Raw genomic sequence first — 12,910 nt, 5'->3', positions numbered from 1 at the left:
TTTACCCGCAATTTATGAAGCTCATTGCACTTGATTGATAAATTTAGCGCTTCTGCACATAATTTAGAATTCGGGAAAAGGGGTAAAATGCTTCTACCATACACAAATAATGATACATGTCCCCCAGTGACCTCACCAGCAGAATAGTGAGTACAGCTCTGGAGTATAATACAGGATATAACTCAGGATCAGTACAGGGTAAGTAATGTAATGTATATACACCAGCAGAATAGTGAGTGCAGCGCTGATCAAACTAATGGACTATCCCAACCAAAGAAAGCTATTTCATGTGGATATTGCTCAGTTGTACAGATAAGATGTATATTGATCATTTACAGCAATATCTGGAGAATGGGACATGGGAGCTTTGCTAATGTCCTGCTGTAGAAATAAACGCTGCTGTTAGTGAAGAGTGAATTGTGCAGGAAGAAATGTGCGGTGTTTATTTAGCTGGCACATGCCATATCCGTACAGCAGAAGACAACATCTGTAGGAGCCGCCATGTTCAACTGTGCGGAACCAGACATAATATGGTGGTGTGTAAATATTACAACGGGTGGAGCGTATAGTCTACCACACAGGCGTTAGGTGTGGTGCCTGAGAAGAATATATATTACTGAAAGATGGTGCTCGGGTAAGCACAGCAGAGCGGGATCAGTCTGACTGGCTGCAATACTATATATATATGTATGTGTGTGTGTGTGTGTGTGTGTGTATGTATGTGTATGTATGTACGTGTGTGTGTGTGTGTATAATGTTGCAGCTACTCAAATTTACTATAATTTACTCAAATTTAATATATATATATATATATTAAATATATATATATTAAATTTGAGTAAATTTGAGTAGCTGCAACATTATACACACACACACACACGTACATACATACACACACACACACACACACATAGCTGACTCCATAATATGGCTGCATGGTTTGGGGAAAATGTGCCATTGCGATTATAGAGGTTAATATTGAGATTTCGATATGCGATTGCGATATGGTAAACAAATGGTTAAAGGGGTGATCTGGTGGAAAACATTTTTTTTTTTTTTAATTAACTGGGCCCAGAAAGTTAAACAGATTTGTAAATTACTTCTATAAAAAAAATCTTTACCCTTCGAGTACTTTTTAGCAGCTGTATGCTACAGAGGAAATTCTTTTCTTTTTGAATTTCTTTTTTTTGTCTTGACCACAGTGCTCTCTGCTGACACCTCTGTCCGTGTCAGGAACTGTCCAGAGTAGCATAGGTTTGCTATGGAGATTTTCTCCTGCTCCGGACAGTTCCCGATACGGGCATCAGGTGTCACTGTGGACAAGACAAAAAAGAAATTCAAAAAGAAAATAATTTTCCTCTGTAGCATACAGCTGCTAAAAAGTACTGGAAGGGTAAAGATCTTTTTAATAGAAGTAACTTACAAATCTGGAAACAGTTGATTTAAAAAAATAATAATTCCACCGGAGTACCCATTTAAATCCCCTAATTTCATGTCCAATTTCACCTACTTCATTTCTATCTCCCAATTGCACATTCCCCCCTCGTTTCATGTCTATCCCCCAATTTCATGTCCACAACCCCCCTTTCACTTCTCCCTCGTTTCTTGTCCCCACCCCCATTTTACATCCCGCCATTTCATGTCAATCCCCAAAATGTCACATCTCTTAGGACAGTGCAGAGGTGCCTGCAGCTGTTGCAAAACTACAACTCCCAGCATGCAAGATTTCCTCCTGCCCGGCCGTTAACCCCTCACTGCCCGGCCACAGTAAACCAATGTGGGATAAAAAAGAAGACCTAATGAGAGACTAAGTCAGTGTTTTTCCAAGCAGGGTGCCCCCAAATGTTACAAAACTACAACTCCCAGCATGCAAGATTTCCTCCTGCTCGGCCGTTAACCCCTCACTTCCCAGCCACAGTAAACCAATGTGGGGAAAAAAAGAGCTAAGGAGAGACTAAATATGTGTTTTTCCAAGCAGGGTGCCCCCAAATGTTACAAAACTACAACTCCCAGCATGCCCGGACAGCCTTCGGCTGTCCGGGCATGCTGGGAGTTGTAGTTTTGCAAGAGCTGGAGGCACCCTGCTTGGAAAATCACTGACTTATTATTAAAATTTCGGTAGTGGCTCAGCCCCAGACCCTGCGTGCATGATATGGTGCTGGGCCACCGCTGAAGGTAATCGCATACTGGGGCCATACTGACATATCGCAATTCTAATAAATAAATCGTGATGCAATTGCGACATATCATACAGCCCTACTCCATAGTATAAACCAGTGTTCCCAAACCTGTGACTCTCCAGCTGCTGCTAAACTACAACTCCCATAGGGCCCGGACAGCCTCTGTAGAAAAAAAATAAAAACTCATGTAAACTGTGCAGCAATTTCCCTCTAACTTAAATGAAATTAATTAATAATTACAATAGGTGTATTTTGAGTCCCAATATGGTTTTGCACCCAAAATACAACTTAAAAAAAATAAAATAAAAAAAAAAAAAACTGTCTTTTTTTTTTATTTGGCCATTTTACACAATCTGAACGGCGTTGGACACAGGAAGAAATTCCAAACCTTCACACATGTGCAAGAAATGTAATACATGGTATCTATGTATAAAACAAGGAAGAGACATACACTGAAACAGATGGAGGTTAGGTATTAAAGGAGTACTCCGCTGTTCCAGCGCTTGGAACATTTTGTTCCGAACGCTTGGAGCAGGAAATGGGGGGTCGTGATGTCACGGCCACACCCTTCGTGACGGCCGCCATGCTCCCTCCTATAGACTTGCATTGAGGGGGGCGTGGCGTGATGTCACTAGGGGGTGTGGCTATGACGTCACGACCCCCGCACCCAGAGTTCTAAATGAACGCCGGGTGCTGCACAGAGATCGCGGAGGTCCCACCACCTGGACATAGACATGAATGGAGAGGGCATGATGGCTGTGGTCGTCCGTCATGAAGCGGTGTTCACTCTGTGCACCGGATGGCTGGGATGCCGTGAAGGAGATCACAGGGGGTCCCAGTGGCCGGACCCCCCAAGATCAGACATCTTATCCCCTATCCTTTGGATAGGGGATAAGATGTCTAGGGGCGGAGAACCCCTTTAATGCTCTATTTTACAGCCTGGAGTAAATTGATCTGGGAGAAGGGGGAAGATGCAGCAGCGGATAGAACAGAGGAGGAACAGGCAGAAAGGAGAGGCGAGGAGCGGACAGACAGGCAGCAGTAGTAGTAGTAGTTCCAATGATCACAGAGGGGGCAGCCATAGGAAGACAAGGCATGGGTGCACCCCAAGATGAACATTTAGCAGCCTGTAAATTCATTAATGCAATGTTGGGACCTGTTCACATTAAAACTGTTACTTTGTGGAGCACCAAGGGGGAGGGGGGGGACATTATTACCATTTGGGGGCCTCTAGATAGAGAGATTGTATAGAGGTAGGATGAATGTTGTAAAAGAAAAAAGCCTAAGATTTAAGAAGAAACAAAAAAAACGTTCATAAGAGGCAGCTGGACTGCAGAAGTGGGGAATCAGGGCAGATAAGTAACAATCTTTTATTTTGAGAGTATCCGGACCTAAACTGAAAAGATTTTCATTCCCGGACAACCTCTTTGAAAGGGAATGTGTCAGCATGCGGACATGAACCGAATTGCAGACAGTGTTACGTGTTACGTAGCTGATCTTACCTTTCCGTGTTTTATAAACCAGTCTGAATTAGGAGTCAGAATGTGTTGGCCAGCCCCATCAGTACTGAGGCCTGGCACGCCTCTGCCGCAGCCTGGCACGCCTCCTCGCTTCCTTTCTCCCTCCCTCTGTCTTCCTGATTACCAATTAGGGCTACTGCGCTGTTTATGCAAAGGGCCGCACAGGCGCAAGATTTTGATGCAGCACTCGCGCAGGAGGCCAGACCCCGATTGGTATTCAGAGGGGGAAAGAAACGGTGAGGCGTGCCAGACTAAGGAATTGATGCCGCTGGCCTGGCTTTGACTGTTTTGACGGGTTCATGCCCGAGTACTGACAGATTCCCGTTAAAGTATTTATCGGACTATAATAGATTCAGTAGAGGAAATTCCCTCCAGACCTAATGCTTTAATACCCAGGAAACCTTTATCCTATATAAATAATATTCCCAGTGCCCCCGATTGTGCTTCCTGCCTTCATGACAATGTGGAGCCATTGGGGGTCTTTATCCATTCTGCACATATGACTAAGTACAAGAACATACGATTGGAGCTTCTAACAAACCTTCGTCTGGTTCAGCGTGTCATTTCTTAGTCTTTGTTTGTTCTTCTGTAATTTACTGGGCATCATCTTTCCCGTTCTGAAGTCAAAACTGCTGAGGTCAACAGAATTCCCCAGGTACCTGGCCAACTGAGGCTTGCTTCTGAACTTCTTACCGCTCGGACTAGAAAGAATAAAATATATAAGTATGGGGGACACCTGGGGGATTGTACCTTCAGGAAAAAGTCCTATAACTCTATAGTAAGTTTTCAGATATACGATGAAGGGTTTTAAGACTCTGTCCTTAAAGGGGTACTCCGCTGCTGAGCATTCAGAAACAAACTGATTCAAACCCTGGAGCCGGGAGCTCGTGACGTCATAACCCCGCCCCCTCATGATGTCACTCCCCACCCCTCAATGCAAGTCTATGGGAGGGGGCGTGACGGCTGTCACACCCCCTCCCATAGACTTGCATTGAGGGGGCGGGCTATGAAGTCACAAGCTCCCAAACACTGAGCAGCGGAGTACCCCTTTAAAATAAAAAAAACCACTTAAAATATAAGAAGGGTATTTACTTAAGAAATAGACTTTAAAGGGGTACTCCGTTGCCCCAGCGTTCGGAATATTTTGTTCCAAACGCTTGGAGTGGGTGGTGGGGATCGTGACGTCACGGCCAAGCCCCACGTGATGTCCTGCCACGTCCCCTCAATGCAAGTCTCAGAGACTTGCATTGAGGGGGCATGGGGTGACGTCACGAGGGGCATGGCCGTGACGTCACGATCCCCGCTGCCAGCACCCAGAGAACGAACGCTGGGTGCTGCACAGAGATCGCGGGGGTCCCAGCTGAGGGACCCCCACGATGAGACCTCTTATCCCCTATCCTTTGGATAGGGGATAAGATGTCTAGGGAAGGAGTACCCCTTTAAAGGTGTTATCCAGGAAAAGAAAAACATTTACTTCCATGGACCTGAGCTGCAGAACCATCACCCAACCTGGAGACAGAAGTGAAGCAGTTTTTGAAAGAAATTAGCTCTGTTATTCTATTCCTGGATAACCCCTTTAATTTACAGAGTTGCTTTATTAAAAGGGACACTAAACCTTGAAATGAATGATAAAACCAGAACACAGACATTTTCTCACTGCTTCCTCTGTTGGGGCTTTTGCAACCTCCTAAAAACAAGCAGCCTGGCCGGGCAGAGGTCTCGCCAACCATGGTTTCCTTTATGTTTTGGCTAGCTGTTTGGAAAGGGGTGGCACAGTGGTGTACATAGCAAATATCGAAATGGGCCTCTTTTTTATGGGTCTGATTTTGCCTTTCAGGTCCATGACCTATTGGTCAATGATACTGCCCTACATTAAAGGGGTACTCCCGTCCCCCGAGTTCGGAACATTTAGTTCCGAACACTGGTGCAGACTTTGGGGTCGCCACGCCCCCTTGTGACGTCATACTCTTCCCCTCCTGACGTCACACCCCGCCCCTTCAGTGCAAGTCTATGGGAGGGGGTGTGGGGGCCGTCACGCCCCCTCCCATAGACTTACAATGAGGGGCCGGGTATGTCCTCACAAAGGGGAGTGGAGTACCCCTTTAAATTGCTGACAAAGCTGCTGTCAGACACTTCTGATGGTAGCTTCTCTTCCCTGAGAACAAAAAGGATCAGGCACTGAAATTTCACATTCCCCTGGAATCAGCAAACCCCCCCCCCCCCCCCCATCCCGTCAACCCCTCTCTGCCTATACACATAATAGTTTATGTTCGTTTTTTAGGCCAGTCCTGTTACAATTAGTGGGTTTCATCTAATGTGTGGGAGTGAGGAAAATTGAATTGTGGGATTTAAAATCAAAAAAAGAAAAGTGAAACAGAAAATAGCAGTTCACAAAAAGCTAGCCACAGTGTTATGGTAATCTCACAACATAGCCATTTAGCCCCAAGACAAGATCCTTCCTAAGCATGTCCATTACTGTCTGGCAGGTACGTACTAAAATCACCTTATGGTGGAGAACCCCTTTAAGTTTCACAGGCTACAGTACTCACATCTCCCTGCCGCAGGCCAAAACGAGCCTTCTTTCATACGTGCGTTAGGTGACGTCATCACATGCGCCACGCAGGACATCAGTATTCCGGTGTCCTGCGCTGCGGATGCGATGACGTCACCTAATGCATGCATCCCCGAAAAGAAGGCTCGTTTTGGGCTGAAGCTGGGAGATATAGGTACAGTAGCAGTGTGTGCCGACGAGTGTGAAGCCTTCTGGCATTTAGAGCTGCTTGCCCGAAGAGATCACCTGCCCGGCACCAGGGCCGCAAATGGCCGGAAGTTTGAGACCCCTGATATAGAGGGAGCTGAGTAGGACCACCCACTTGACTTCTTTAAACTATATATATCTCAATCTGCTCAGCTCCTCCTGCTCTATAACATGATACATATCAATCTGCTCAGCTCCTCCTGCTCTATAACATGATACATATCAATTTGCTCAGCTCCTCCTGCTCTATAACATGATATATATCAATCTGCTCAGCTCCTCCTGCTCTATAACATGATACATATCAATCTGCTCAGCTCCTCCTGCTCTATAACATGATACATATCAATCTGCTCAGCTCCTCCTGGTCTATAACATGATACATATCAATCTGTTCAGCTCCTCCTGCTCTATAACATGATATATATCAGTTTGTCTCCTTCTGCTCTACAATATATATCAACCTGCTCAGCTCCCCTTGCTCTATAAAATGATACATATCAACAGCCTCACTGATGGATGAAAAACCAGAGTCCTATGCAGGAGGGATTGGCCACATACAGCTTGTTAGCCAATGACCTGAGACATACAAAAATGTATTGTGTAGTCGGGTGAGGTACGAGGAGAGGTGGCTCACTACAGCATATCACAGTTCTTTAGTGCTTTTAACAATGAACGTTTCTATTCACTGAAGCAAGCAGAGTATTTTGGTAAACTGAAAGCATGGATTTTCCGTGTACTATAGGCAGGGCAAAGATGACAAAATAGGGCTCGCCACCATGTATGATCATATACGGAGCCTCATTATTTCCATCTCGGATGCACAGATCAGCGGCCATAGCCTTTCTCATCCTATACAAAGCCGTAATTACTGGGAGGCTCGGAGTCACCGTCCTGTGATGATGTCACCGCAGCTTTATGTCATTTCCATATAATGAATAGAGTCATTCATTTCTCAGAATCTAATACATGGCCTGACAATAGATCGAAAGAAACGGCTTGCTCCAAATGGGTCCAGGACTGTATACAGTGACCCAGAAACATACATCTAAGTGGGAGACATACAAAAGAGATGGCTGTCTGTAGCAGAGATGAAAAAAGAACTTTATCATTAGGCTACACACTATGAAAGTGGCTCCGTTACAAATGGACATTAAGCGCTTTTTTCCCCCACTTTGGCCGCCCTTAACGTCCGTTATTGTAACGGAGCCTAAAGGGAGTCATAACGTCCGAAGAGGATCCCATTCACATTCCTCTAACATCTGTTATAACTCCCGTTATTGCGGCCTAAGATAGCGGGAGAAAAAGACGTCGCATGCACAAATTTTTCTCCCACTATCTTCCTAATGGACGTCCCCTACCGGGCACAAACAGTAGTGCGAAAGGCTCCTTATACATATAGACATGAGCAATGAACTAGGACACCTTAAAGGGGTACTCCACCGCTGGACATGTTGTTATCCCTTATCCAACGGATAGGGGATAACATGTCTGATCGCGGGGGTCCGGCCGCTGGGGACCCCCGTGATCTCCACCGCGGCTCCCCAGTCACCCGGTATACAAAGTTAACTCTGCTCCATGCCAAGTGACTGGAGATCACAGCCGCCCCACCCCCTCCATTCATATCTATGGGAGAAGGCGTGACAACTGCGTACTAGCCCTAGGCTTCCGTAACGCCGCAGCGGCGGCACAGAGATCGCGGGAGGTCCCAGCGGCCGGACCCCCCCCCCCCCCCCGCTATCAGACGTTATCCCCTATCCTTTGGATAGGGAACAACATGTCTAGGGGTGGGATACCCCTTTAAACCCTGGTTGAAAACCACAGGTCCTTTGAATGGATGCAGCTCATTTATGTTTCAATGGGTTAAACCCCTTTAACACTGTATTTCTAATGGTCTGATGAACACATGACTCAGTTACAGTAATAAAATGCATGGATACAGCTGTGCATGGATAACCGATGTAGATGCTGTAGGACTAGTGATGGTGATCGGGGGACACACACACACAGAGTGCTTCTTTGAAGGGGTACTCCGATGGAAGTCAAATTAGTGGCATAAAGTTAAACAGATTTGTAAATTACTTTTATTTCAAAATCTTAATCCTTCCAGTACTTATTAGCTGCTGTATGCTCCACAGGAAGTTGTGTAGTTCATGCCAGTCTGACCACAGTGCTCTCTGCTGACACCTCTGTCCGTGTCAGGAACTGTCCAGAGCAGAAAAAGTTTGCTATGGGGATTTGCTCCTGCTCTGGACAGTTCCTGACATGGACAGAGGTGGCAGCAGAGAGCACTAGGGTTAGACCGGAGTAGATCTTTAATAAAAAATAAAAGGTTTTGCTGGCTCCTAGATTCAAATTTTTTAAGCTTTGCTCTATCCACAGGATCCAACCACTGGGACCATCACAATCATGAGAACGGTCATTTGTCTCTTGTGTATACAGCAGCAGTACACAGGCCCTGGCCACTGCTCCATTCATTCTCTACAGGACTTTTAAAGAACGTCAAATGATGAAGTGAGCTGAAAGTCCCATAGACGCATACTGCAGTTTCACGTGGGGGTACAATTGAACTCTGTGCTCACAGTCATTGACCTAGCGGTTCCCACTCCCTTCCACCCATCTAGTGGAGAGGGTATAACTTTCAATATTGGGATAACCCTTTTGTCACCGTCACATAAAAAAACTTTGCATAGATCAGTAGTACAAGCAAATACAGTATAACAAACTCTGTTGTCCTCTGAAACTATATTACACTCTGAAAATCCACTCCGCTGTGTCTGCAAGACAAGTCATACAAATCTATGGAGGGGGGAGCTCCGCCCACCAGCTCTGGGAGAACTGTAAATTATATATGAAGCCTGCAGAGCAGAAATCTTCTTAAAAATACCATATGCATATTATATAATGGGCAGAAATAGGGCAACTTACTGTATTTTTCGCCGTATAAGACGCACTTTTTCTTCCCCAAAACTGGGGGGGAAAGTTGGTGTGTCTTATATGGCGAATACACAATAAAATCTTGTCCTATCGCGGCGGTCCCCTGCGGCCATCAACGGCCGGGACCCGCGGCTAATACAGGATATCAACCGATCGCGGTGATGCCCTGTATTAACCCTTCAAATGCGGCGATCAAAGCTGACCGCCGCGTCTGAAGCGAAAGTGACACTAAGAGGGACCTTACCTGCCTCCTCGGTGTCTGCTCCATGCTGGGATTCCCTACATGGCCGGCGCTCTCCTTCCTCGTCATCACGCCGTCCCATCATCCAATAGGAGTGCGTGCGTAGCAACGTGATGGCGGCAACGGAGAGCGAGGATACCGGGCAGCAGAGAGCAGTGACGGGTCCGGAGCGGTGGAGACACGCGAGTATTACCTCCTATACAGTGGTCTTCAACCTGCGGACCTCCAGATGTTGCAAAACTACAATTCCTGGCATGCCCGGATAGCCAACGGCTGTCCGGGCATGCTGGAAGTTGTAGTTTTGCAACATCTGGAGGTCCGCTGGTTGAAGACCACTGTCCTATACTTTACATTGTATTCTAGATTTTCCTCCTTTAAAATTGGGTGCGTCTTATATGCCGGAGCGTCCTATATTTGCGAAAAAATACGGTATACTGAAAAGTCACCTGAAATGATATGTATTCTTTAAAGGGAATCCCTTTATGGTAGGCCTGGAAAAAAATTTCAGGAGTATAAAAATTGGGAAACTTTGCAACCAGTGCTTAAAGGGGTACTCCGCTGCTCAGCGTTTGGAACAAACTGTTCTGGTCATTGCTGAAACCCCCCCCCCCCCCCCCCCCAAAAAAAAAAAAAACATGGAAAACACCACAAAAAAACTGCAACGATGCCCGATTTGAACAGTTTTGAACAGACCATGTCTCACTGAAATTAAAGGGGTTATCCAGGAAAAAACTTTTCTTTTACATATCAACTGTCTCCAGAAAGTTAAACAGATTTGTAAATTACTTCTATTAAAAAAATCTTAATCCTTTCAGTACTTATGAGCTTCTGAAGTTAAGGTTGTTCCCTTCTGTCTAAGTGCTCTCTGATGACACGAGTCTCGGGAACCTCCCAGTTTAGAAGAGGTTTGCTATGGGGATTTGCTTCTAAACTGGGCGATTCCCGAGACACGTGTCATCAGAGAGCACTTAGACAGAAAAGAACAACCTTAACTTCAGAAGCTCATAAGTACTGAAAGGATTAAGATTTTTAAATAGAAGTAATTTACAAATCTCCATAGAAACTCCAAGAAGGAGAGAGCACACCAGGTAGCAAACCAAATAAGTGGAAAAGGCAAACATACGATACCGCAAGGTAAATGTTAGGAGCGTCCGGACTCCCTTCAATATGTACTCAGCACCTGCGGGGTGCACACACTAGGTAAAGTATCAATATATGCAGAAACAAAGAGATAGTATGCACTCACCGCTGGTAAGCTGCTACGGGCTCCGAGTCCGGGATCACCACGGCATGTATAGAGACGATAAGGGGCGCTCAGATTTTCTGAGCGCCCCTTATCGTCTCTATACATGCCGTGGTGATCCCGGACTCGGAGCCCGTAGCAGCTTACCAGCGGTGAGTGCATACTATCTCTTTGTTTCTGCATAATTTACTAATCTGTTTAACTTTCTCGAGCCAGTTGATATATAAAAAAAAAAAAGTTTTTTCCTGGAATACCCCTTTAATTCTGCATTTGCAGACCAGTCAGGATATGTTAGAAATTGTAGTTCTGCAGCAGCTGGAGAGTCACAGGTTGGAGAACCCTGTCCTAGATTTACATGCCGATGTTAGGATGATATGCCCAAAGATCTAGCCAAGATAAACTCCAGGCTTGGTGGGTATGATGTAACACGACCATAAGGCGTCAAGACTGTAGGAATATCGTAAGCCATATCCTGAGGGTGCTTGACAGCTGCTACAGCCACCCTCACCATATTGTGTGAAAAGATTCTATGAATTCTTTACAAAACTGTTCTGATCTAAGTTAATTCCAATTGTAATATTAATAAAGTTCAAAAATTTCTTTAATTAAAAAAAAAAAAAAACCTTCTGAACACTTCGGTGACCTCCTTAGTTGAATTCTTTAGGTTTGTCGTTGCGTATACTTATTTGCGCTCAGAACAGGAGCAGATGTGTTCTCGATGTCCTCTGCCGGCACCATCCAAATGTTCCCATGCGTCTGTCGAAATAATTTTAAGGCATTTCGGCAATTCACTTTGACAGACATCTGCTGCTATGATCAATGCACCGATGGTCAGGGAAGTATCCTCGGGTCCTTAAAGCGGTACTTCCGCTGCTAAGTGTTTGGAACAAACTGTTCCGAACGCTGGAGTTGGTGCCTGGAGCTTGCAACGTCATAGCCCTGCCCCCTCATAATGTCCCGCCCCCCGGCCCCCGCAATGCAAGTCTATGGGGCAGGGCTATGATATCACAAGCTCCCGGCGCTGGCTCAGTTTGTTCCAAATGCTGAGCAGCGGAGTACCCCTTTAAGACCAATCAGCACACAACACACGTTCACAAATGACGGTGGTAGAGGTAGCTTTAGATTGCGAGATGTGGACACAAGCACAGACCCCTCTATGGTTCTACCGGAGCTTCTTCTAGCCCCAGGGCAAATACTCCCCAAAATTGAACTCCTAAGCTTCTCCAAATCTGACCAGGACTGGAATCAAATCCTTCCCTTAAAACATCAGTGGTCGGACCCCCCCCCCCCCCCCCCCTGCAATCAGCTACTTATCCCCCTATCCCCTACATACATTTTGGCTGGTGTTCTCCTTTAAAAGGTGTACTCCGCGGCTCAGCGTTTGGAGCAAACCTTTCCAAACGCTGGAGCCGAGAGCTTGTGACATCATAGCCTCGTCCCCTCAATGCAAGTCTATGGGAGGGGGCGTCACGCCCCCTCCCATAGACTTGCATTGAGGGGGCGGGGTGTGACGTCATGAGGAGGTGGGGCTAGGACATCATGAGCTCCCGGCTCCAGCGTTCGGAACAGTTTGTTCCAAACGCTGAGCAGCGGAGTACCCCTTTTAAGCCACATTCCTATCAATGAAGCTACACCCCTTCCAGACATGATGGAAAATTGTCTAAAAAGTGTCCTTAACACATGTGGAATAAGATTTTGGAACTAATTTTGGCACGTTTGCAATAGTAAAATACGCCCAGAGTACTTGGAGGCTCCAAAAATACGAGCTTCAAATATTTTTTTTTTTTTTTTTTTTTTCTTTTTATCATTTATGAACTTTTGTTTTTGTTTTAGTCTCTTAAATGTCCAAAATGTGTGATAAAGTTTTTTTTTTTTTATGCACCTAAAAGGCTACAAAGAGACACAACTTTTGTTTGGTGGAATTTTTTCGACAAAATAAATAAATAATTTACCACAAAACGGCCTCCTTATTTTTCTGCGACTTTTATGCTCAAAAATAGTGCGTATTAGTATAGGCATTTTATCCCCTGT

At 45.5% G+C, this 12,910-nt stretch overlaps 1 protein-coding gene across 2 annotated transcripts in view; it reads right to left on the bottom strand.

Annotated features, from left to right (window-relative positions):
- The window catches only part of MBD2 (methyl-CpG binding domain protein 2), a 62,004-nt gene that overhangs the window by 32,085 nt on the left and 17,009 nt on the right, over positions 1 to 12,910 (bottom strand). The window contains exons 2-3 of one of the 2 annotated variants that reach the window (XM_056545033.1): positions 4,242 to 4,401; positions 2,289 to 2,342 (exon numbers count right to left, since the gene is read on the bottom strand). In XM_056545033.1, coding sequence (XP_056401008.1) covers positions 2,289 to 2,342; positions 4,242 to 4,401 — 214 coding nt within the window. The remainder of the gene's footprint in view (positions 1 to 2,288; positions 2,343 to 4,241; positions 4,402 to 12,910) is intronic. The other variant, XM_056545039.1, reaches the window with a different exon arrangement.

The sequence above is a fragment of the Hyla sarda genome, chromosome 1 (genome assembly GCF_029499605.1).
Source record: "Hyla sarda isolate aHylSar1 chromosome 1, aHylSar1.hap1, whole genome shotgun sequence".
Classification (NCBI taxonomy): domain Eukaryota; kingdom Metazoa; phylum Chordata; class Amphibia; order Anura; family Hylidae; genus Hyla; species Hyla sarda.
This window is presented reverse-complemented; position numbering and strand designations above follow the sequence as displayed.